We start from the raw sequence: 22,593 nt of genomic DNA, 5'->3' as shown, positions 1-22,593 counted from the left end.
TAATAGCTCTGGAGCAGCACCCTCCAAATGATTATTGCCATTTTGATACTAAAATAAATGATTTTACAGAGAAAGGCTGGTGAGTTAGCAAAGTCCTAAACATGCTCATGAGTATTTCATCTTGAGAGGAACAAACCCTGGGGACCCTTGTATTTCTTCCTCCTGCTGACTGAGGCCTCAGGGCAAGGCTGCCGGGGTGGAAACACAGGAGGGTGGGTGCGGTGAGAAGGAAGGAGGCTCCAGGCACCCCTGGGAACCCCTGCAGTAGACGCAGAGCCTGGCAATCCTGGAGAAACAGGGCAGCCTGCTAGCCTGGCTGTAGGGTATCTGACTCGGGGTGCTCAGAGCACACCCCCCAGGCCAGCAGCATGGACAACACCCACGCCATGACCTTGTAGACATGCAGCTGCCCCGCCTGTCCCTGGGCCTGCTCCACAGGAGTCCACGGTTCAGCCCATCCCCAGGGAATTTACATAGGCAGCAGGAAACCCTGAGAGTGTCCCAGGTGTCCTCCTCCTTCTGGCTACCAGACAGGCCACAGCCCCAGCCAGCAAGCAAATCTCAGGAGGGAGGAAGAAGGTAAAGGCAGAGGGAAGAGTGGCAGCGATGCATGGAAAGAAGACTCCCCCATTCACCCCACAGACCAGAACCATGTCATACGGCCACACCTAATCACCAGGGTCGCTGTGAATAACGGCCGTTGCTTTTAGCTGGGCTCATCACTGCTCCGAACAGAAACCAGTTTTGTAGGAAGTGGGGAAAAGCAGAACTGCTCAGTGGGTGAGAAGCAGCATCTGAAATATGCCCCATGGGGTGTGCCTGTCGTCCCAAGCACAGCTGCCTACAGAAGAGTGAATCGCAGGGTGACACAGAGGGTGGGGCGCAAGTCTGTCCTAGGGGGGCAGGTTGGGGACAGCACGTCTGTCCTAGGGGGCAGGGGTGGCAGCACATCTGTCCTACAAACCAGGGGCAGGAGTAAAGAAGCCCTCATGTTACAGCAGAGACAAGCAAGTGTCTGGACAGACACCCGATCCATCACGGCCAGGTCACCCCAATACATGCCCAGGGAGACAGTAGAGACAGGCAGAGGAGGCGGGGGGGGGGGGGGAGGACCGAATTCTAAGATTGAAGGAAGTTCTAGTAACCTTCTCATGGTGAAACAATGATAACGTGATTCAACAACAAAAAGCATGTAAGACAAGATGATAAAGTAACGAAGTGACCTGAGAAGAAGGCAGATCTCAGGAGACAAGCGAGGGGCCCAACAAACAGCCCAGAGCGGAGAAACGCAGCGGCGCCCCCGAAGATGGAAGTCTTCTGAATCTCAGAGCCCACCTTTACGAATAGCCCCAGCACTAGCACAGGACTAACAGGTGTGTCCTGGAGAACATCAGAAAACAAACCAAACAGAACAACAAGACGTGGCGTGAGGGCAGGAGCCGCAGTTGCTCCCGCTGGGATGTCCCGAGGACGGGGGTGCGGCGTGCGCGCCCCGTGGGAAGAACACGGACCCTGGGCCCTTCCTGAGGAAGGAGCCTCCGCCAGCAACGGCTCCAGAACTGGGCCCCATATCGGGAATAAGAAGCTATGGCAGGGGTGTCTGCGTCCAAGCTCTCCTGGAACGGACCCCAGACCCAGACAGCAGCCCCGTCAGGTGGGACCGCACAGAACTAGGGACACAGCCACCCCGAGTCAGGAAGGCCAGGGATGGACGGAACTCGCACACTCACGGGAGGGAGGGCTGGTTCCCCTTTCCCACCGCCCCTCGGCTGCTGCCACCTGCTCAGCCGCCTGGGAGCTCTCCCCACCCCTGGACCATCCCTGGGGGCATCACACTGCGGGTGCCGGTGACTGACATTCACTCAGTCTGCAGCCCTGGGACCCCGAAGTCAGGTCCCTGGCTGCCAGCCCCTCCTGAGGCCCCTGTCTCCAGAGCAGTGCGGTGGGAACTAGGCAGACACCAAATACACACATTTTTTATTGTGTCCCAACTAATGTACGCACTTTACAGCCACATCTAAAATTAAGTCAGGCATTCTAAAACCTTTTGCTGTTCTTCATAAACTTTTTAACATCACATTTAGAGAGATCTTGCAAGAAAGGATAGTTGACAGACATTTGTGTTTCAGAAATGTCTCTAATCCTTTCTCATCTGACATTCAGGTGAATGAAATAGAACATCTGCTGACCAGCTCCTGCAGCAGGGCCACATGCTGCTTCTGGGCATTAACCTGCACACCCACCTGCCTGCCTGCATACCCACCTGCCTACCTGTGCACCTGCCTGCCTACCTGTGACACACTTGCACACTCACCTGCCTACCTGCATGGCCTCACCAAGTATGAATAGCAGATCGGACATGCTGGGGAAGCTGCCTGCAGTGGGTTCCTGCATTTCTTTGGGCTTTTCTGATTGCATTCTTTGTGATGAGAATGCTTTCTTTTACAGACACAACAGAGTAGTTTTCTCCAAAGGAAAACTGGAGGTGCTGGAAGTGATTATGCCAGGATTTCGCAGTTGTTAATGACAGGCTCTAAATGGTATAAATATGTTCTTCGTGTTTGGCATCCCTAACACTACCTTTCCGCCTCTGGACGGATTCACTCAATCCAGGAATTGCCCTTCATATTAGGACATCAGAAGCTGCTGCCCTTCGGAGCCAGTGGCTCAAGAGAATCACTTCCTCTCAGCAGAGAAGACTTGCACACCCTTAGCTGGGTGGGGTCATGCCCCCCCAGCAGGGAGGATCCCCACTATACCCTAGCAGGGAGGACCCTTGCCCCCGCCACCCCATGAGAGAAGACAGTGGTGCCCAGGCAGGTCAGCGGGACAGTTAAAAACAAACTCTCAGCAGGAGGCCTTCCTAAAATTGTGAGAGGAAGAGACGTGGGCACGGACTGCCTCTAAGTGTCCTTCCAGGAGTCGGAAGATGTGGCTGGAAAGGGCAGCCAGGAGCGCCCCCACCCCACCCCCAGGGTCCCCAGGCAGCAGCCCCCAGCTCGAGTTTGCTGGTTTGTATGAAAGGTCGGTTTCAGGTTTGCACCTATTCACGGGGCCCCAGCTCTGCAGCCTCGGCACCATGGTTGGAGGGCTTCCAGGGGCACCTGCCCTGTGCCCCCAGGAGCCAGCTGCCACCCAAGCTAATTGCTTCAAAACGAGTGTACAAGAACAATTGGCAACCTGGGCAATGGCTCTCCGTCTACAAGTTGAGATTTGATTACTTTTTTATCACTAAATTAAATTCCTTCTCTTGCTTGTCTCCTTACATTGAATCTCTTTAAATCTTAATAGACTACAGCTTCTCCCCACAGCTCAGGCCACTGATAAGGCACGTGGGGCTCCAGGAGCCCAGGGCCAGGAGACAGGGAGTGGGGGCAGGTGAGGGAGGAAGGAGGAGATGCACTAGCTCTGGGAGGCTGAGGGGCAGTGAGGCTCCTCACACCCGGATGAATCTCACATCTCAGAACACAAGCTAGGACACCCCAGAAATGGCCAGGGGCCCCTAGCAGTGTTCTTGCCTGCCTGCCCCTGGCTTCCCATACATCTGGACTTGCCTGCACTCTCCTGCCCTCGCCTGCCCTCATCTAGCCACGTCTGCCCTCATCTGGTGTCTCAGGCCATGCATTCAAGCAGAACTTAGCTCCCCTCCCCTTCACTCAGGTGCCACCTTGCAGTAGGGTGCTCCGGGGTCATGTGGTGTACCTTCAAGTGTAGCAGGGTGTGGGGCAACAGGAGCTCACTGCAGGCATCAGAGATCATGTGCAAACCCATCTAAAGATTTGAAGTGTAAAAAAAAAAAGAAAAGAAAAGATTTGAAGTGTTTACTCTGACAAGCAGCAGAGGTCAGGGCTTGATCTCAGTACTTGTCAGATGTATCTTCTTGAAAACCAAGTTCAGGACTTGGACGCAGTGTCTGGGCGATCATGCTCACCCTGGTTCAGCATGCACGTAGGTGCCTGTAAAACTGTGCATCGTGTTCCTGCACAAGGACTTCGAGCATCTGTGAGTGCATTGGCTTCAAAGCTGTAGCAGCTCAGGGAAGTTGGGTCACGTGGGTTGAAACGCTCTACAGGGGAGGAGGTCTCACATCTCAGCCTCTCCCAGCTCGGGCTGCATGCACACTGAGACATTTACTTCCTGCGGGGTTGGGGAGTTGAGTAGAATCTGCCTGAACACACTGGCATCAGAGTGGAGGTGACCCATGTCATCTACTCACGACACACGAGCTGCATTGGCCACAGGGCCCCGCCCAACTTTGAGGCAGGAGGACCCCAGAGGTGGGATCCAGACTGGACTCAGAGAAGCTGTGAGGAAAACACTGGCCAAAAGTCAGAGGGCATCATTTGGTCCACAGGTTCACACATTGATCCCTAACTCCCAAGGTGATGGAGACAAGGTCATGAGGGTGGAGCCCCTTGAGGGGTTCCTGCCCTAATAAAAGGGACCCTGAAGAGCTCCTCCACCTGCATAGGACACCAAAACAACACTGTCTATGAGCCAAGAGGCAGACCTCATCAGACACCAATCTGCTGGTTCCAAGCTCTGGCCTCCAGGACCAGGATAACCTGTTGTTTCAGCCCCAGTGGTGGGGCTTGCTGAGTGGACTTGTACAGATTTCCACCTGAAAGTCTGCAGTGACAGGTGGGGACCATCAGGACAGGGCTCATCACCCAGCAGGAGCAGATTAAAAGAATACGTGTGTCAGAATCCACAGGCAGGACCAAGGAGGATGGGGCCCTGGGGCATCCTGTGCAGGACACTGCAGATATGCTAGCATGTCTGCATGGCTATGTGTCCACTGATCCCCGCCGGGGGCCCAGGGTCTGTGACCAGAGCCTCGTGGGGGGCGGGACCTTGGCAGCGAATAACAAAGGGCATGACAGCCACAAGCACAAGGTAGGGGGGGTTGGATCATTGGTGGCATCAGTGATGGGTCACAGAAATGCTGTCCTCTTGAGTGTATCTGCAAAGAAAGATAGGGCTCGGTGTATTCGACATAAAGTAAGTGAATAAATAAAGCACAGAAATATTTCATCAAGAGCTCTCAGGACCTGCTGGAAAGGCCTACACACCCCTGGGTGCAACCACATTTGTTCGTGGGCCCCTTCCAGGTTAAACCGCGTCCTTAAGGCAAGATGGTATCTTATTCATCTGCAGCTCTACATGATGGTTCTCTAACGAGGCTTCTTGGAGGAAGCATTCTCGGATGGCTCCAGGCATCCTGGGCTTATGGCCACGTCCCTCCTGTCTCTGCCTCTGTCTTCACACGGCTTCTCCCCGGCACGTCTGTGTTTCTCGTAAGAACACCAGCTGTTAGATTCGGGGCCTGGATAACCCAGGATGACCTCATCTCCAGATCCTGGGTTATAATCTGATCATATCTGCAAAGATATGATGTCCAAATAAGGCACGTCCACAGGTACTCAGGGCTACGGCTCAGACATATCTTTTTGGGGGGACACAATTCAACCTCCTACACTGACCCTCAGTTGGGCATGGCCGTTCTTGAGCTGTGTCGAAGATGCAGGGGGCCACAGGGCTGCCTATGTCTCAGGGAGGGGAACACAAAGACCTGGAGTAGATGGAGGAGATTCCTGCCCTGGCCCCACCCATGGGGACAATTTTGCCTGGTTGTCCAGGAAGACCAGTGAGGGTAGCAGTCCCCACCCCCACCCTATGTCTCCAGGCTTTAATTAGAGATGTTTGGGGAGGTGCCCTAATGCATGCAGGCACTCTACTCTGCAGGGTTACCTGCATGGCTTATAGCCTCAGCATGCATCTTCTGGGAAAGTGGGGAAGTGTGGTGACCATCCCGCTCAGCAGGATGCTAATAGTCCTCCAGGCAGAAACACCCACGGCAGCTGCCACCCGAAACCATCATCAGGTTCAAAAGACAGGAACGCTATATGCCTGCGAGGGTGCAAACCTCCACGGCACTCCACTTCCAGCCACACTGGAGTCCCTGGGACAGACATGACCAGTACCACCGACAACCAGAAAACAGGACAAAGTACACAGGATGGCTGTGTTCAGACCTTGGGCTGCAGGCATGAAACAGGCTCCCTGGAGACCTCACTCACTCCATGCACAGCTGTCTCCCTGAGCTGAGAAGACCAAGAGCTGAGGTCGGGAGGCAGAATTTGCAAGGTGTCAGAGAGGAGTGTGTGGAGAAAGCGCTTTGGAAACCTTCACAGGGTCTCCCTGGGTCTGGCTGAGGACAAGGATGTGAGTAGATAAGGGGACCCACAGGGCAAAGCCAGGGAGTTACAGCCGGCAAATCCACCCCTTGGCCACAGAACACCACCATGTCCAGCATCTGACCACAAATTAGCAGACATGTAGAGAAGCAAGAGCAATGGATAGAAACTCATCCCCGGGCCCCGTGACTGCTGCAGGTGCTGGTGGCCCCAGGGGTGAAGCTGTTTGCGTGGGGTCTGAGCAGATGCAGTGAGCTCCAGAGAGCGGCACAGCAGCGCTGACAGCGCAGACGCCTGGAGAGGCGGCATACAGTCTCCCAGCCATTCTGAACCAGCACCAGGGTAATTTTCCTGCCGCAGCAGTGGCTCTGGCCTTGGGACCCTGATCACTGAGAATCCAGCTAAACTGTTGGAAAGCGATCAGCCTGCCTCTCAAAAATAAATGAATGTAGGGACACCTGGGTGGTTCAGCGGTTTGGCGCCTGCCTTCGGCCCAGGGCATGATCCTGGAGTCCCAGGATCAAGTCCCACATCGGGCTCTCTTCATGGAGCCTGCTTCTCCCTCTGCCTATGTCTCTGCCTCTCTCATGAATAAATAAAATCTAAATAAATAAATAAATAAATGCCAACTTCTGACCTCAGATTTCCAAGCTTTCCTCTCCCTAGGGCCCCACGCCCTGCTAGCATGCTTACACACTCAACGTCAGAGCAGGACAAATAGCCTGGACGTCAGGTGCGAGGCATCTTGGCACAGCAGGCTGTACTGTATGTCTCGGAGGACCCATCCCCACAGTAGGAAGCAGGCGAGACAAAGACAAGCTATAAGCTGTTTTGTCCTCGGCAGGTGAGCTGCTGAGACACCAGAATCCAGCCGGTTTGCTCAGGTTTGAGGCAGTAACATGTGCTCATTACAGGTGGAGCCCTGCGTGAACGCTCCCATCAGGGGCATGTCCGTTTCCTGTACCACAGCCTGGATGGGGTTTATTCTCTCCCAACCTGGAAGCCTGAGGCCCCAAGTCCAGGTGCCACCGGGCTGCTTCCTTCTGAGGCTACAAGAGGGACTGTGCCGGCCCCTTGCAGCTCCTGGTGCAGCGGCTCCTGCCGCCCTATGTCCCCAGCGCTGCTGGGCTTACCTACGTGTCCCTCCCCTCTCTCATGCACCCTCCTCTTGGAACATCTCTCCAGCCTCCCAGCCCCTTCTTCTAAAACACCAGCCATTGGACCAGGGGCCGTCCCAATCCACTATGACCTCATCTTAACTAATCACACCTGCTGAGATCTGTGTCCACGTTAGGTCACCTTCCCAGAGGATTAGGACCTGAATGCAGTTTTTGGTGGATTTAATCCTACCCAGTTGTCATGGCCTAAATGTCTGTGGCTCCCCCAAAACTCCTATGTTGAACCCTAACCACCTGTGATGTCAGGAGCTGGGGCTTCTGGGGATTGGTGTCCCCATAACAGGGGGCTGTGGATACAGCATATGGACACAGCAAGGAGGCCAGCTCCATCCTGGGAGAGGGCTCTCACCAACCCCCACCGTGCTGCCACCTGACCTGGGTTCCTGGCTTCAAGTTGTGAGAAAGAGGGGTGCCGTTTACCAGCCAGTCTGGGGCATTCTGTAGCAATATCCAGAATATGCTCAGACCCAGCACAGGCAGCTTTTTTGGGTCCAGGGAGCTGGGAGCCCAGCTGTGCCGCCCCATGTGCATGTCACTGGGTGGCTGTTCGGACACAGGCCCTTCAGAGGTGCTTAAGGCGATGAGGTCATGGAGTGGACCATCACCCACTCTGATTGCTATCTTTGAAATTTTTTTTCTCTCCTTCTCCCTGGTGTTTTTTTTTTTTTTTTAAGATTTTATTTATTTATTCATGAGAGACCCAGAGAGAGAGGCAGAGACATAAGCAGAGGTAGAAGCAGGCCCCATGCACGGAGCCCGATGTGGGACTCGATCCCGGGACTCCGGGATCGTGACCCCAGCCAAAGGCAGATGCTCAACCACTGAGCCACCCAGGCATCCCCTCCCAGGTGTTTTTGCTCAGTGAGCATAGTTTGGTCTCTCCTTCTAACAAAGTTGGTTGGTCAGGAACAAAGCAACTCTTGCAGAAGACCACAGAAGCCTCTAGCCACAGACATCCTTGAGAGCTGGGGGCACACCCAGGCCCATGGGGTCAGCCCCACGTGGGGACTGGAGAAGACCCCAGGGCTGGGTGCCCACAGCCGGTCAGCGCCCCATGCGGCGCCATGGGTAGGGATGCAGGGCATACAGCCCCCATCCAGAAGACGGGACAGTGGTTTGACAATTCACCACTCACAGCGTGAAGAGCTGAAATCTGTTGGCAGTGCAAGTCTAGGTGTAGGAGGGGGGGGCAAAGCTTCTAGGTGTTGATGTTTGTGCCGGGACTAGGAAGCTGGACAGGGTGGGCCGCAGGGAGGATGGAAGTTTCCAGAAGGCATGTGCCAGTCCATGTGTGGTGGGAGGGAGCTGGGCAGAGGGTGGCAGAGCCTGGAGATTCCCTGCATTTAGAGTCAGGGAGGCAAGGAGTCAGGGGTACTTGGTCTGAGGAATTCGTGACATTTATGACATTCATTCAATTCTTTCTTTTCACTTTGATGGTCTCCTGGGACTTGGCTCTACTCAGACAGCTTTCTCGGGCTTTCTCTTCAGGAAATCCAGGCCCCATCCCATTACCCCAACCTTGCCCCAAACCTGGCACCTGTGCGCCCTCGTGCATCCCCCTCCCAGGCAGCACCAATCACAGCCAGTCTGCGAACAGGTGCAATTAGAAGTTTAGGACCATGCCACCATGGGCCTGCATTTCCTCACAGGACAGAGGGGCCAATGTGATACAGCTGATTTGGTGAATTCACCAAGCGAGGAGCTATTCCCACAGGATGCCGGCCACAGCTGGATAGGACAGACCAGGGGTCACAGCCACCCCAGACCAGCCACCAGCTCTGACCACCACCTTCATTCCATACAAACCTCATCCCCTAACACAGGCACCTCATCCACCCCACAGCTCTGTCTGTGCTCATGAGTGAGGCGGGGCCCAGGGCCACCGGAGAAATCAGTCTGGCTTGCTCTCATGGCATTCCCCCGTGGAGTTGAACTGCCACCCCAAACATCTCAGACACATCTGTAATTATCAAAGGGGCTGTGCTGCCTCTCCAAGGCACCATCTCCAGATGAACACTTTCCCTCCTGCTAAGCTGAATGCTTCTGGGGACCGGCCCCCAGCAAGTCCTGCATGTCCCCAGGACTCCAGCCTGCGCTCACCTGGGAGCATCAGGAGGCGTGAGGCACAACCATCTGCAGGGAGGCATTTACCTCAGGCTGCTTGCCACCCAACAGCTGGTGCATCTCGGCCACTGCTGGCAGGTCCTCAGGGGCCGGCCCAGACAGGGGGTCCGAGCACCTGGCCTGTGCTGACAAAGCCTCTAGAGGGGTTTAGATTTGTCCAGCTGTCATCCCTCCCAGATCAGGCCAGGCCATCTGTCCAAGTGAGGACCCAGTGATGGTTAATCCACCAGGCCCAGCAGGATGCTGGCCTGGCTCCCAGGACACAGCAGGGACGGTGCCTCTATCCAAGGGCCTTGCTGTTGCAAACAGCTCCCAGGGCTTCTCGTCCACATGTTCAAACAGCCTGATGGTAAAGTGGGTCTGAATCCTTAGCATGTGTGACCATGAACAAGTGCAGGTGGGGAAACTGAGGCAGAGTGAGGCCCTTGGTGGCCCCACACAGGAACCATCTTCCTGAGGCCAGCTCAAGAACTGGACCCAATGGCAAGGGAGCAAGATGTTGGTGGTGATCTCCTCTGCCCTGGCATGGGGGGCCAGGGACGCCATGCCCCACTGGTGCCATTCCCCGCTGGGGCTCATTCTTCCCCTTTCTTGGGCCATGTGGTCCCAACCCTAGGTTATCTCTGGGCCATGTGACTAGGGGGCTGGCATGCACCCCCGCAAGAAGCCAACTCTGCTGGACTGGGCCCCAGCAGCTCATGCCCTGGGCCAGCCCAGTGGGGATTTTTCAGGAAATGCTGGACAGAGCGGTGCATCTGCAGAGGAGACTGGACAGCTCCTGTGAATGCCATGGCAGCCTGGCCGACTGAGCTGGCCTCACAGACAGTCTCCAACTCACAGTAGTTCAAGTTGTGACTTTCTAACTTTTTGATGGAGCAGAAGTGACCCATGTGCAGAAGGAACCAAACCTGGAATTTTGAATTTGGATCTGGTCCCAGGCTCGCTGTCCTTGTCCCATCCCCTCCCAGATGCCAGGCCTGGCCACAGGATCAGCAGGGTTAATAGCTGATACCCTGATAGCCATTCTGCCTCCATCACCATGTTCGATAAGTAATGGGAGCCAGTCGACTTTATGATAAACTAGGCTGGGTCACATGCTTGCCCAACTGCAGGCTAATGTCAGTGCACCTTTGAGGCATGTCTATGGTGGGCTGACCCGGGCTGGGAGGGCCCGTAGGTCAGGGGTGTCGTTTCCAACTCACGGCAGGTTTATTGGGATGGGACTGCATCATGAGTCAAGGGGGGCTGCATGTCAGAAAGTTCTGGGGCACCTCTCCTGTCAAGAGGCAGGGCTGGCAGACTGGCGATCAGTAGACAACGGGTGTGGAGAGGCCGGCGGCCCCTCTGGCACCATGGCTCCGGGACAGCTCCCAGCCCAGGCCAAACCATCGCCCTGCAAGCTGCAAACACCCGTGCTGCCCACACAGGGGCTTGCCATCCTCCAGGACACAATACCCTCAGCTCACAGACGTGTGGGGACTTTGCCGCGGCCCGACGAGTGGTCAAGGAAGGAGCAGAGGCAGGGCAGGATGGACGCAGGGCGGTCCACCAGCTGTGGCATCAGGCCGCCCAGCCCCCTCCTGCGGGTCCCTGCAGCTTCCCCCAAACCAGGAGGAGCAAGCAGGGGGACCGCTGAAGGCTGCTGGCTTCTCCCGGAAGAGGCCAGTTCCCCTTGTTGAGGCAAAAATAATTGAGAATAACAGCCTAAAAAACAGAGGGGGTCCCCAGTCCCCTGCTCAGCCCTGCCCCCCTGATCCTGGCACAATGTCACATGCAGACGGCAACCTGGAAACCTTTGAGAACAAATGCAGACGCAGGGAAACCACATGACAAATGGAGAGACCGTCAGAGCACAGCCAAAGGACACCACCGCCCGAAGCTCACAGCGCCGGGTTCCGCCTCGGGAAATCCTCCTCCTTAACCTGCTCCCTGTCTTTATTCCCCAGATTTAGACTTTCATTATTTCAGAGTGAAACGTTATCCAAATCAGGCCCCTTTTTAATGAAAGAGAAAATAAAGTGGCATCAATTTCCATGTTAAGGATGTGAATTTAGGGTGAAGGAAACAGCCAGCTGGCTCCCCACGGGGTCAACGTCCCCCAGCTGCACGAGGCGCCCTCTGGTCCGTTCCACAATCCAGCAGGAGTGCAGGTGTCACCAGAGCCATGGCGTCCGTGTCCCGAGGGCAAGGGGCAGTGTTGCCAACACCTGCTGGCTCAGTGGTCCTGCGTGGGGGTTGGTCTGTCGGGGTCACTCCCACCTGAGCTGGGCTGCCGGTGACGCGAGCCCGAGTCAGCGCAGAGGTCGAGGACCAGGGCTGCTGCATGGTGTCCTCTCCTAAGAGTGACCCAGGGGTCCTGGCTGCCAGGGTGGTGTCAGAGGTGGCAGACTCCCGAGGCCTTGCTGCCACACCTACTGCAGCTGTAGGACGAGGACATGGCCCCACCGGGAGCCCCTGGGCTGGGTTGCATTGTCACCTGGCTGCACCAAGCTGCAACATGGCTGGGAGGCCTGTCCTTACCCTGGAGGCCATGTGCCCCACTGAAGCCCAGGGGCGGCGGGGGAGGCAGATACTGGGGACTTCGCACCATAGCCATGTCGGAAAACAGCGCCATCAGAGTTCATGGCACAGAAACCAAGCTCAGACCAAATCCTGGTCCGTCCGGCTGCTCATCGACTATGGGTGGAAGGCTCATAAACAGACATAAACAGACATCAATTCCTCACGGTTCGGGAGGACAGACAGTCCAAGGTCAGGGGCCAACAGGGTCACAGTGGAGAAGGTCCCCTGTTGGGCTCCTGGCCGGGACCTCTCGCAATGACTGACAGAAGCAGTCGAGCACCAAGCAACCTCCAGGCCTCAAACATTCAGGCCACCTCAGGCCAGACTCTGGAGGAGGAGAGCTCCGCGTGCAAGTGGGGCTGCACATGGAGCACGAAAGTACCTGCAAACCAAGAAAGAGAACCCATAGGAGCATAAGGCGTGTTCAGATCGTGGCAGGTTGGGTCCAGCCTCCAAGTCCAAGATGCCACTTGGGCAACAATCCATTCTGCATCCTTTCTCAGCCTTAGCTCCATCACCGAGAGAGGCCTTACTCCCCAGGACAAGTTCTAGGTAAGTTAGCTAATTGCTATTTACTGAGTAGGAAACGTGAAATTCTGACCACAGAATATTTTGTCTTCCTGACTTTAACACAGCTCTCGGTGCTGCGGGCCAGGCTCTATGGGGGCTGAATGCCAAGCCCAGGTGAGTCCAGGTGGCCACAGGGTTACTTGTGTCTGGCTCTGCACCCTGCCTGCCCAATGTCCCTCCATTTTGCACCAGCTCCCTGTGTCCAAGCCAGTCCAACCTGGGGGCTCAAGAAGGCCCTCGATCTAGGCCACACCAAGCACAATCACGGTGTTGATCTGGGGTTGGACGGGACGGTTGCTGGGGCCCCTCGGAGATGCCATGGAGCTCTCAGGGAGGGTATGGGAAGAAACAGCTCCTTCTGTGGAGCTGTAACCTGATGGGACGTACCTCTGGGGGGCTGGCAGCCAACTGCATCCCCATTTCAAAGTTTGCTGGAGAATGAAATTAACCTAGGAAAAGAGCAGCAGATCCTGACGTCATCAGAATGCTGGGAAGCAGCCGTGGGGAAGCCGTGGACTTCAGTGACCTGTGCAAATAAAGTGAGGTTTTATTGCCTTTCTTTAAAGCTAATCTGAGTTATATTTCCATCTCTTGTGGATTATAGAAGAACCATGACCTCAGGACTCCAGATCTGTAGGATGAGAGTGGAAACCTTGCTGGCGCTGGGAGCACAGGCCAGCGGCCTGAGCCCCACTGCAGTGTGAGGTGTACTGACAGACGGACCCCCTGGCAGAGCCTGCCCCCTCCTGCCTCAGGGGAGAAGGCAGCAGCCCCACATCATCAGCATCCAGGAGGTGCAGAGGGATGACCTGGAGCCGTCGGAACTGCAGCAAACCTGCCAACAACCGCAGCCCCGAACTGCAGCACCAGACCTCAGTGGCTCATCCCGCAGGACTGTCCTCACTGCTGTTACAGGCTATGCAATGAATGGACCCAGGCAGTGTGGCCAGCAGCCGAAGAGAGGGCAAGCAGGACGGTGCCACAAGCCCTGTGCTGCGCTCCTGGACTCCACTTCCAGCTGGCCCTCTCACCTCCGGGAGTTGGCGGGCCGCCGTCCTACTCTCAGTTCCCATGTCTGCCTGCCTCCCATCCAGGAGAGCACATGACAACATGAGAGGTGCCACCCCCACTTCTGGGCTGCGAGGAGAGCTAGATAAGCCTCTGCCCACAAGCGCCTCACCCTGGGCCCTGTCCACCTGCTCCCACTCACATGGATTCCACCATCCAGGATGCCGGACACATGCATGATTGGCATCCTCAAGGTTTGCATGAACACCTGCCACACCCACTGTCTCTCCCCTGGACTAGCCCATCAGCATCTCGTCCACAGACCGCAGAACTCAGGATAAGTGTCAAGGAGGAGGGGGTCACGTGGTGATAGGGAGTTCCTGGAGGAAGGGTGGCGGGTCCCCTTGACGTGAGCAAGAGCAGTGGAGAGGAGGTGATGCAGCTCTTCAAGAGGCATGGGGCGCATCGGGTTCTCTCCCACCCCCAGATTCCAGAATTAGGTCATGACTCCTCCAAACAAACATGCATGCATGCACACACGTACCTGTGCACACATGCACACACGTGTGCATACATGTATATATACCATGCACACGCATATACACACATGAACGTGTGCACACACAAATGTGCAGGTACACACACACAGCACAGCAAATCAAATGATTTTTCAGGGGAAAAAAATCTTATTAAGACAATCTGCCACCTACATGAGAGAAGGGGATGGCAATTTTGAGATAGCAGCTTCGATTACAAACAAAATGAAAGTGCCACCCACAGCCCTCTGCCCCCGGTCAGTATGGGGCACCCAGCTCTGTGGGAAGCTGGTGTGGATGAGGCTCTCAGCTCTGCTGGGAAGACCACCTGGCCAGGACCTGGGCTTTGCTAGCCAGCTTTGTCAGCCTGAGGTCTGCGGTCATCTAGTGGGAGGTCGGGGTCATTGGGCCCAAAAGATAAGCTGGCACAAGTGCCAGGACCCCAGAATTTCCAACCCTGAGGCCACAGCCCCTGGCCTGGGTGCCGAATGCCAGTCCCTCTGCCTTCAGGGGGCTTTCAGTGGAAGCGTGGCTAAGGGAAGGCTGCCTATAGTGACTAGCACCAGGAGGGAGTAGCCCAGGGCAGTCATCACCCGCTGGGCCTCGGTTCCTCATCCAGACAAGGAAGAGTTTGGTTGGAAAAGTGCTGAGGAAAAAAAAAAAGTTGCTGAGGGCAACACCGGGTACACCCCAATGGGGTCTTGGTAGTGTCTGACCCACGACACAGGGGCAGTACCCTGATGGAGGGAGGGGAGGGTCTGTATGTCGTTTGATTACTTGACACAGATGCGGACAGTGTAGGCTCCTCTGAGGCCATCAACAGCCCTGCTGGCAGAGCCCGCTTCCACTCTGTGTCCAGATGAGGGCCCTGCCACATGGAATGCTGGTCATTGGCCCAAACAGAGGGACCGAGGGCTTGAAACCAGACTGTCTGACCCAGGTCTGGAAAAAGGGCAGGGAGATCAGAAGAGAGAGAGAAAGACAGGGAGAGACAGATGAAGAGACAGGAAGGAGAGAGAAACAGAGACAGAGAAAGAGCAACAGGGAGACAGAGCATGGCAGGCAGGGCTGACCCCAAGAGCACAGGTTTCCTCCTGAGGAGGCCCTCCTGGTCTTCCTCTTGCCCTCCGGTGCCCTTCATAGCTACGGACCGCCTGTCAGGCCTGAGGGGGAGGCCAGCCCCAGCCCAGCCCACCTGACCTCCAGGCACCTGCAGGGCTGCAGGTGGTCCAGGCTGCAGGGCACTGCTGCCATCTGGTGGGCGCACGTGGTCCTGTAGGACTAGGGGGCACCAGCCCCGCTCCTTGGATACCCTCCCTACCTGTGGATAGTTTCAGCCCTCACCTCCCACCCACAGCCCATGGTCAAAACATCAAGTGGTAGCAGTAACCACTGTTCCCCAGGCCAGGGGCCACTTCTCCACACAGGTCTATGCCCGGGGCCCAGCACACCCCCCACATCTAGGCCCAGGCTCGTGCTTGGCCCTCACCTTGACAGCTTTGAGCAGCATTGGTCAGGTGTTTCCGGACTGCCCTCAGCCGATCTGGGTTGCTCTGATGCTTTCTCATGAGTCTCTAGGGCTGTGGGATTGGGGATGATCGTACACAGGTGAAGCACCTTCCCATCAGGGCACCTTGAGGCACCTGCTCCCAAAGTGACCTTGACCCCAGGGCTAAGGTGCCTCCTCCGTCTTTCAGAAATAAGTCACTCAGTCAGCCCACCACACCCAAGGGGAGGGGGACTTCACAGGGGCTGCAGTGAGAATGTGGCTCTTCCCCAGCAGGAGCACCACCTGGAGAAGTCACCGCTTGGGCTGAATGTGGCTCCGCCACATCCGTTGAAGACCTGAATAGAAGCAGAAACAGAGCAGGTAGGAAGAGCAGGGTGCTGGTGCCTGGTGAGGACCTGAGGGGGAACCTGTCTGGGGCTAGGCGCTGGGAACCAAAGAGGAAGCCATGCAACCCCAACCTGGGGACACCACTCCTGCCAGCCCTGCCCCCACCTAGCTGAACCCATGGAACACCCCCCTCTCCTGGCAGGGGTGAGGGTCTCATCGCTGCATCTTCAGTCCAGGGCACACATCCCTGGGTATAAAGCACAGCCAAGCCCCCGTGGGTCTGGGTCAGGACTCAGTCTCCCAGGTGGGCAGGCTTCCATGATTTCTCCCCGGGGACAGGTAAATCCTGAAGCCTGTGATGGCTGCCTTCTAGCACCTGCAGCCCACCCTTCCCTTGCCCCATCCCCCAACAAATAGAGGTTTCTGTGAAAGCCACAAGCCACTGGGCCTGGTAGGGCTGTGTGCTCCACCCAGGCTCAGAGTCCTCCTAGACTGAAGATCCTCCCAGGCTGAGTGCTCCACCCATGCTGAGTGCTTCTCCCAGGCTGAGGGTCCACTGAGAATGAGGGACTCCCCAGCCTGTAAAAGCACTAGGAGCAAGGTCCCCTCTGCCCACTAGGTGTCATGCTTGGCCACACTGTGTGCTGGCACCCTGGGAGAGGGAACCTAGGATGGGAACCCTCAAGACTTGGCTATGGCTGGCCTGGGGCAGAGGATGGTGACAGCCTCTCCCTCCGTGGGCATGTGCCCTACACCACCACAAGCTCTTACTGCGGGGAGACCCTCTCCTTAACCAGGCCCATACTCCTGTGGGTTGCCCTCCCTGCCCCTAGTGAAGACAGTGGTACAGACTGGAGCCCAGGGAATCCCCTCCCTACACACCTCTGGCACGGGGAGTGTCTCCCCATTCATCTCCAGGACACGTCTGCCCAGGGCTTGGGGTGCTCAGGGACCCCAGATCAGTCCTAGGCTGCGTTCCTGACCAGTCTATTGGGCCCCCAGAAGTCCCCGCAGAGGCCTTGAGAGGGTGGACGGCAATGTCTGCCAGCCCATGTCTGATGTCCCCCCGGCAAAAATGCAGTGACCTGAGGAGGGACCAGATCCTCCAGACCCTGGTGTACTGGGGACATTGGGAGCTGGAGGCCCTGATTCCCCCTGTTAATGTGCTCAGAAACCTTGGTGCCTGCCCCGGGAGCCCTGCTCCAGGAAGCAGGCTGTGGGCCCCCTGAGCACTGAGGACACTTTAAGCCCCGCCACTCTGCGCCTGCCAGCCCAGTTGCTGAGGCTGGGGACTGGTCCACACTCCGTCTGTCTGAGCACCTACAGACCTGTCCCAGGAGCCCCTGGAGGAAAAAGGACACAGGTGTGTCTCTAGGGCTGTAGGATTGGGGATGATCATACACAGGTGAAGCTGCTCTAGAGCAGCCCTGTGGGACAGAGGATGCTGGGGCAGGACATGAAAGCATCTGGGCGCTGCAGCTGACAGTGCCCCAGTAACCAGCCTGCAAAGCACCCGCAGGGCACCCAGACCATCACTGGAGCCAGAGCCGCCTTTGGGGGCTTCGAGTGCAGATGCTGCATCCCAACTCTGCGCCCACGGGCTATGTGACCACAGGGCTGGTCAGCAGCTCCGGCCAGCAGCCTCCTCTGGGGGCAGGGAGCAGCGGTACCTCCAGTCTGGTCCCCGCGGGGCACAGGAGTCCACACCCTCACAGCCTAGCAGCTACAGAGTGTCTGAGAGGGCAGGGAAGGGGAGAAGCTTCTGGAAGCGCCTGCTGTGCCCCATCACCCACGGAGCATCCCAAAGCCCATGAGGGGGTACATGTTCCATGTGGACCCAGTTCGGGCTGCAGTCAGTCCACTGCCTTTGTGACCAGTAAGAATCTGGAAAGGGTGGTCCTCTCCATGCGGGGGCCCAGGCATTGGCAGGGAAACCAGCTATGATTCATTATTTCCTCTGTGAGGCTGCTTTAAAGAAGTTTTTAACCAAATCTATGTACTTCAAATGAAGGTGGAGGTGGCCTGAGCCCTGTGAGGAGGGCGAGTGGCACCCACACTGTGCTCACACCATGGCCTGGTCCTTGTGGCACACTGATGTGGGGTGCGCTTGAGATGCCCCCAACAGGTGTCAGACCAGCAACAATGTAGGGTGACCTAGGGCAGCTGGGATGACCTTCCATCACAAGGTGTTTCCTTTCCAGTGGCGCTCCCCATCGTTGGCCCGAGGCACAACCACCTGGGTGTTGGGCCTGGCCACACTTTCAGGTCATCTTAATCCACACCTGCTCCTGCCATCCTGTCCCTCCGCCTGAAGCCTACGGCAGAGAGACCATGTCTCACTTCCCAGCACCAAGAACAGTGCCCGGCACATAGTAGGTGCCCAATAAGTGCTTGGGGCAAAAACTCACTGGCTCCTGTTTCTGACCTTGAACCCGCAGAGCGTTGCCGCCTTGGGTGACCCCCGTGGCCTGCTCGCACCCCCTCCCAGCCCAGTGCCTGTGCTCAGAGAGCCCTCTCAGGGTGCAGGGTGGGCAGATGACCTCGAGGAGGGGCAGACCCCCAACGGCCAGGAGCTCACAGCCTGCCTGCAGAACCCTCGACCACTGGCTGAAACCATGTCAGATGACACAGGATGATCTAGTCCCACCACCAGAAGGCACATCAGAGCTGGGCAGCCGGCGAAGCTGGATGCCCACACGCTGAGGAGGTTTGCATGGTGGGCATCAAGACTAATGTACCGATGCTGTCACGTTACTTACCTGTGGGCATGGCCGCAGCTGCATCCAGGCCAGCGCTGGAGAAGGGACATGGGGAAGGGACATGGGAGGCAGGAAAGGGGCAGAGGGGCAGCCCCGGTGGCACAGCGGTTTGGCGCCACCTGCAGCCCGGGGTGTGATCCTGGAGTCCCGAGATCGAGTCCCACCTCAGGCTCCCAGGGTGGAGCCTGCTTCTCCCTCTGCCTCTCTCTCTCTCTCTATGAATAAATAAATAAAATCTTTTATTTTTTTAAAGGAAAGGGGGCAGAGGCAGGCCTCCCACTGGCCTTCCCTCCCTCCCCACTCCCCCGATCCCCCTGTCCCTGTCCCTCCTCCCCAGAGGGCCGTAGTGGAGGGCTATGATGTGATCTGACTCAGTATTTCTCAGGTAGACCTGACAGGATGCAGAGAGGTTAGAGGGGAACAGAGACAAGGATGACCCCGCCCACACCTTGAAGAGCCATTTCCTGAGATAAGGAAGAGGTCAGGGGGACAGGGGTTCTGAAGGATGTGCAGGAGCTCAATCTGGGGTGTGTTATGAGAGAGCACTGAACCATGTTTGCAAGGGGAATGGTGACTCCCACATAAAGTAATAACGCAGAACCTGCCCCACGATGCCCTCAGTGGGGGAGGGGCCAGCACAGGGGGTGGAAGAGCCTCACCTGCCCACCTCGAGCTCAGGACCTGACAGCTAAACTTGTTTAGAATAATGAGCCCTTGACCTGCATTCCTGAAACAATGAGAAAGGGACACGTTCCCTGGGCACCTGCCTGGTGGGTTCAGTCATGCAGCCTGGGACTCTTGATGTTGGGTCATGAGCTTGAGCCGCATGTTGGGTGTAGATATTCATTCAGCTTGTTGCAACACCCCTGGAAGAGAGAGTACAACCAGGTCCCCACAGGAAGCCTGCCCTCAGCCTAAGCCTGAACAGGTGTCCTAGAAGAGGTGGAAGGAGAGAAGGCAACAACCGGAGCAATCCTGGAATTCTGCCTGTAGGAGGCAAGACTGCAGCTGGCCTTCCCAGAGATAGGGTGGTGTGGGTGGGGATAAGAGAAGACCACTCCCAGCGAGGACACCCTGGGGTGACGGCCAAGTGGGAACCCTGAGATGGGAAGGCATGGGCCAGGCTGTGGGCATGGCTGAGAAAGGTGAGGGTCCGGGACAAAGGCTCAGGTACACCCTCCAGGGACAGCAAGTCAGGAGGACCTAGCCCAAGAGGTCAGGGCACAGAGACAGGAAGCAGTCCCCCTTTCTGCTCGCTGACTCCACAGACTGGAAGAGATGAACCTGTGACTCCTGAGCCAGGAGGGGTGAAGGGCTATGGAGGTTCCTGACCCTCCCTGCAGCACCCCTGCAGCCCCAGGGCCGCCCCTGCCCCCACTGCCCGCTGGCCCCATGGAGCACATTAGTACCAGGTGTCACCCCCATGTGCTCTCTGCCTGGGTTCCGGTCCCTTCCCAACCCTGCAGCTCCCATGCCAGCCCTACAGCCCTGGGAGGAGATCGGGTGTCCCTGGCCAGCCCAGGGATCGCATCCCTGACAGTCCTCCCCCAAGAGGCCCAGAGGACCTGCTGTTCCCTTTCAGCACTTGTCCACCTTGGATTCGCATGGGTCCACTTGAGGCCCCCAGCGCTGGCTGACCTTGATGAGAAGGAAACAAAATCTGGTTGACCTGGTCCTGGGTCCCTGTCAGTCATGAGCATGGAGCCCACGGGCAGCCGGCGCCCAGGCCACCCCCATCCTGAGATGGTGGGGAGGTGGGTAGATACAGAAAGAGTCAGAGAGGGAGGGGAGAGGCCCAGAGAGTGGGAGGGGCAGGAGCCATCCTCTGCTGCCTCCCAGCCCCTCCTGCATGCCCTCCCATGAAGACCAAAGAGGAAAGCTAGTCCCCAGGGAGCCCTACTGGGCACCACAGCACGTGGGAGCGCTTCACAGAGTGGCCATAGCAGCCTGTGGGTGGGCTCCCCGTGGCCAAGACACAGGGTGCCGCCCTGCCTCACGCCCCCAGCAGCCCCAGCTGTTCGAAGCACCGAGAGTTCAGGGATCACTTTGGGGCACAGTTGTCCCCGCCTTACAGAGGAGCCACAGAGGCAGGACAGCAGCCCTGGGCTCACACGGTCAAGTGCCTCCACCAGGGACACACACTCTTGCCCCCAGGAGCCGTATTGAGGTACCCTCCGGCCACTGGCTGGCCACAGAGTCACAAGGAAGCCAAGGCTCCTGAAACCTTGGGTCCACGTCCCCCACAGCACGGGGGAGGCCCAGCACAGCCCCTGGCATGTGCCGCCCACCAAGGCTTGGCTGACGGCACCCCTCACTGTCCCCACCCTGGAAGGGGATGAGGCAATGCTGATCATGAGGCTGAACCCTATAGAAGGTCTGTGAACTGCAGAGCAAACCAGAGGCCTGGGGAAATGCTCCTGGGGTGCCCTGGGCCTTGACCCCAGCCTCACTGCCCCACTTCCTGGCTCCTTCACTTGCACAGAAGCATTGCCGAGTGCATGTCGGTAGCACAGCCTTCTGCCAGTCCCAGCCGAAGATCGCTGCACATCGGAACTGGAAAGACAGTGTCCTGGAGAACCTGCTGGCAACACAGAATTTCTGATGAGATGTCTGTGTGTCTCGTTACCGCACACTTCGTGCCACCCACGTTTTACACCAGCAGCAGGAGTGATGGAACACGTGGAACGGGCATGGCTCTCACGCAGTCGTCAGCCACCTGGTGTCTAGATGGAGGGGGCCGATGGCCAGGGGCTCCGCTCCTGTGAGGGGAGGGCAAACTGTCCTCCACACCAAAGGCATAGGAAACCTCTGTCCTTCATCTGTTGGAGGAGGCAGGGACTACTATGGGTCATTTCGTTGCCATGGCAACAGCCATGGTCTGAAGTCATGGCCATCATGGCCATCGTGTCGGGAAGTGATAGGGACAGCAAATCAATGGGTCTCGACAGGGCTGCACTAAGCGGCCGCCAGGAAGGCTCCGGACGGGGGGTTAATGCAGCCCTGCTGGCAGCTCACTCCAGGTGGAATGCTAATGAGGCAGCAGGACATGCGGGCCTTCGCCTATCCACCCTACTGTCCATCTGTCCAGTAACAAGCCTCCTGTAGGGGACGCGGCTGCTGGCCTGGCCCCCCCCAGGATGCTGCCCAGTCACAACAGTGTGCATCTCGGGTGGGGCTGTCCTCGCCAAGACCCCAATCTCCCAGAACCTCACAAGCCATGAGAAATCATAAATAAAAACCACACGCCTTATGAAATCACTGACAACCCCTGAGCCCATGAAGGTCCCCTGTCCTGTTTTGAGGTCACATTATTACCATCCTGTACTTTCGAGTAAGGACAGTGACAGCAAGCGTGTGCCCCTTGCGCCATGCCCTGTGCCGGCACTAAGTGCAGTAGGTGGATACTCCCACGGGGGCGGGCGGGGGGAGGCAGTGCAGTCACTCTCTATCGCTCGGAAGAGGGAACAGGCCACCTGGCTTTTGACTGACTGTGTGGACACCTGGCCCGCGGTCATACCTGCCTCGGCCCCATGCTCCCCCGTGGTATCCAGCCTCGGGTGGCGCTGAAAAGAGAAGCCTCCGCTCAGCTTTCGTGGCAACACCCAGGAGCCTGGAGAGAGCAGGCCTGCCGGCTGCACGTCACAGTCCGCTTGCCCCCCGACACCCTGGAGGATTCTCTGCTCTCTGCTTGCAGAACAACAAATTAGGGCCATAAGGAAGAAGAGGGAGGGGCTGCCCCACAAGTTGTGCTGTCTCTAGCGCAGGAGCCACCAGCTTTCTGCAGGGCCCTGGGGTTGGCAGCCCTCCGGCGGGGGCAGAGGG

The 22,593-nt window shown here is 57.2% G+C and overlaps 1 protein-coding gene across 25 annotated transcripts in view; it reads right to left on the bottom strand.

Moving 5' to 3' along the window:
* Positions 1 to 22,593, bottom strand: part of LOC106557825 — a 29,304-nt gene that overhangs the window by 6,056 nt on the left and 655 nt on the right. For 2 of the 25 annotated variants that reach the window (XR_005379049.1, XR_005379051.1), the window contains exons 3-8: positions 22,293 to 22,334; positions 20,337 to 21,349; positions 19,539 to 19,637; positions 18,772 to 18,986; positions 15,665 to 16,020; positions 13,019 to 13,157 (exon numbers count right to left, since the gene is read on the bottom strand). Coding sequence is in view for 9 of the 25 variants with exons in the window: in XM_038574669.1 (XP_038430597.1) it covers positions 20,187 to 21,352; positions 22,289 to 22,334 (1,212 nt within the window). In the remaining 16 variants the exon portion in view is untranslated. The other 23 variants (XM_038574670.1, XM_038574673.1, XM_038574668.1 and 20 more) reach the window with 21 other exon arrangements.

This window comes from Canis lupus, chromosome 26 (assembly GCF_011100685.1).
Source record: "Canis lupus familiaris isolate Mischka breed German Shepherd chromosome 26, alternate assembly UU_Cfam_GSD_1.0, whole genome shotgun sequence".
Classification (NCBI taxonomy): Eukaryota; Metazoa; Chordata; class Mammalia; order Carnivora; family Canidae; genus Canis; species Canis lupus.
Note: the sequence above shows the minus strand (reverse complement) of the source record. Positions and strands in the feature narration are given on the sequence as shown.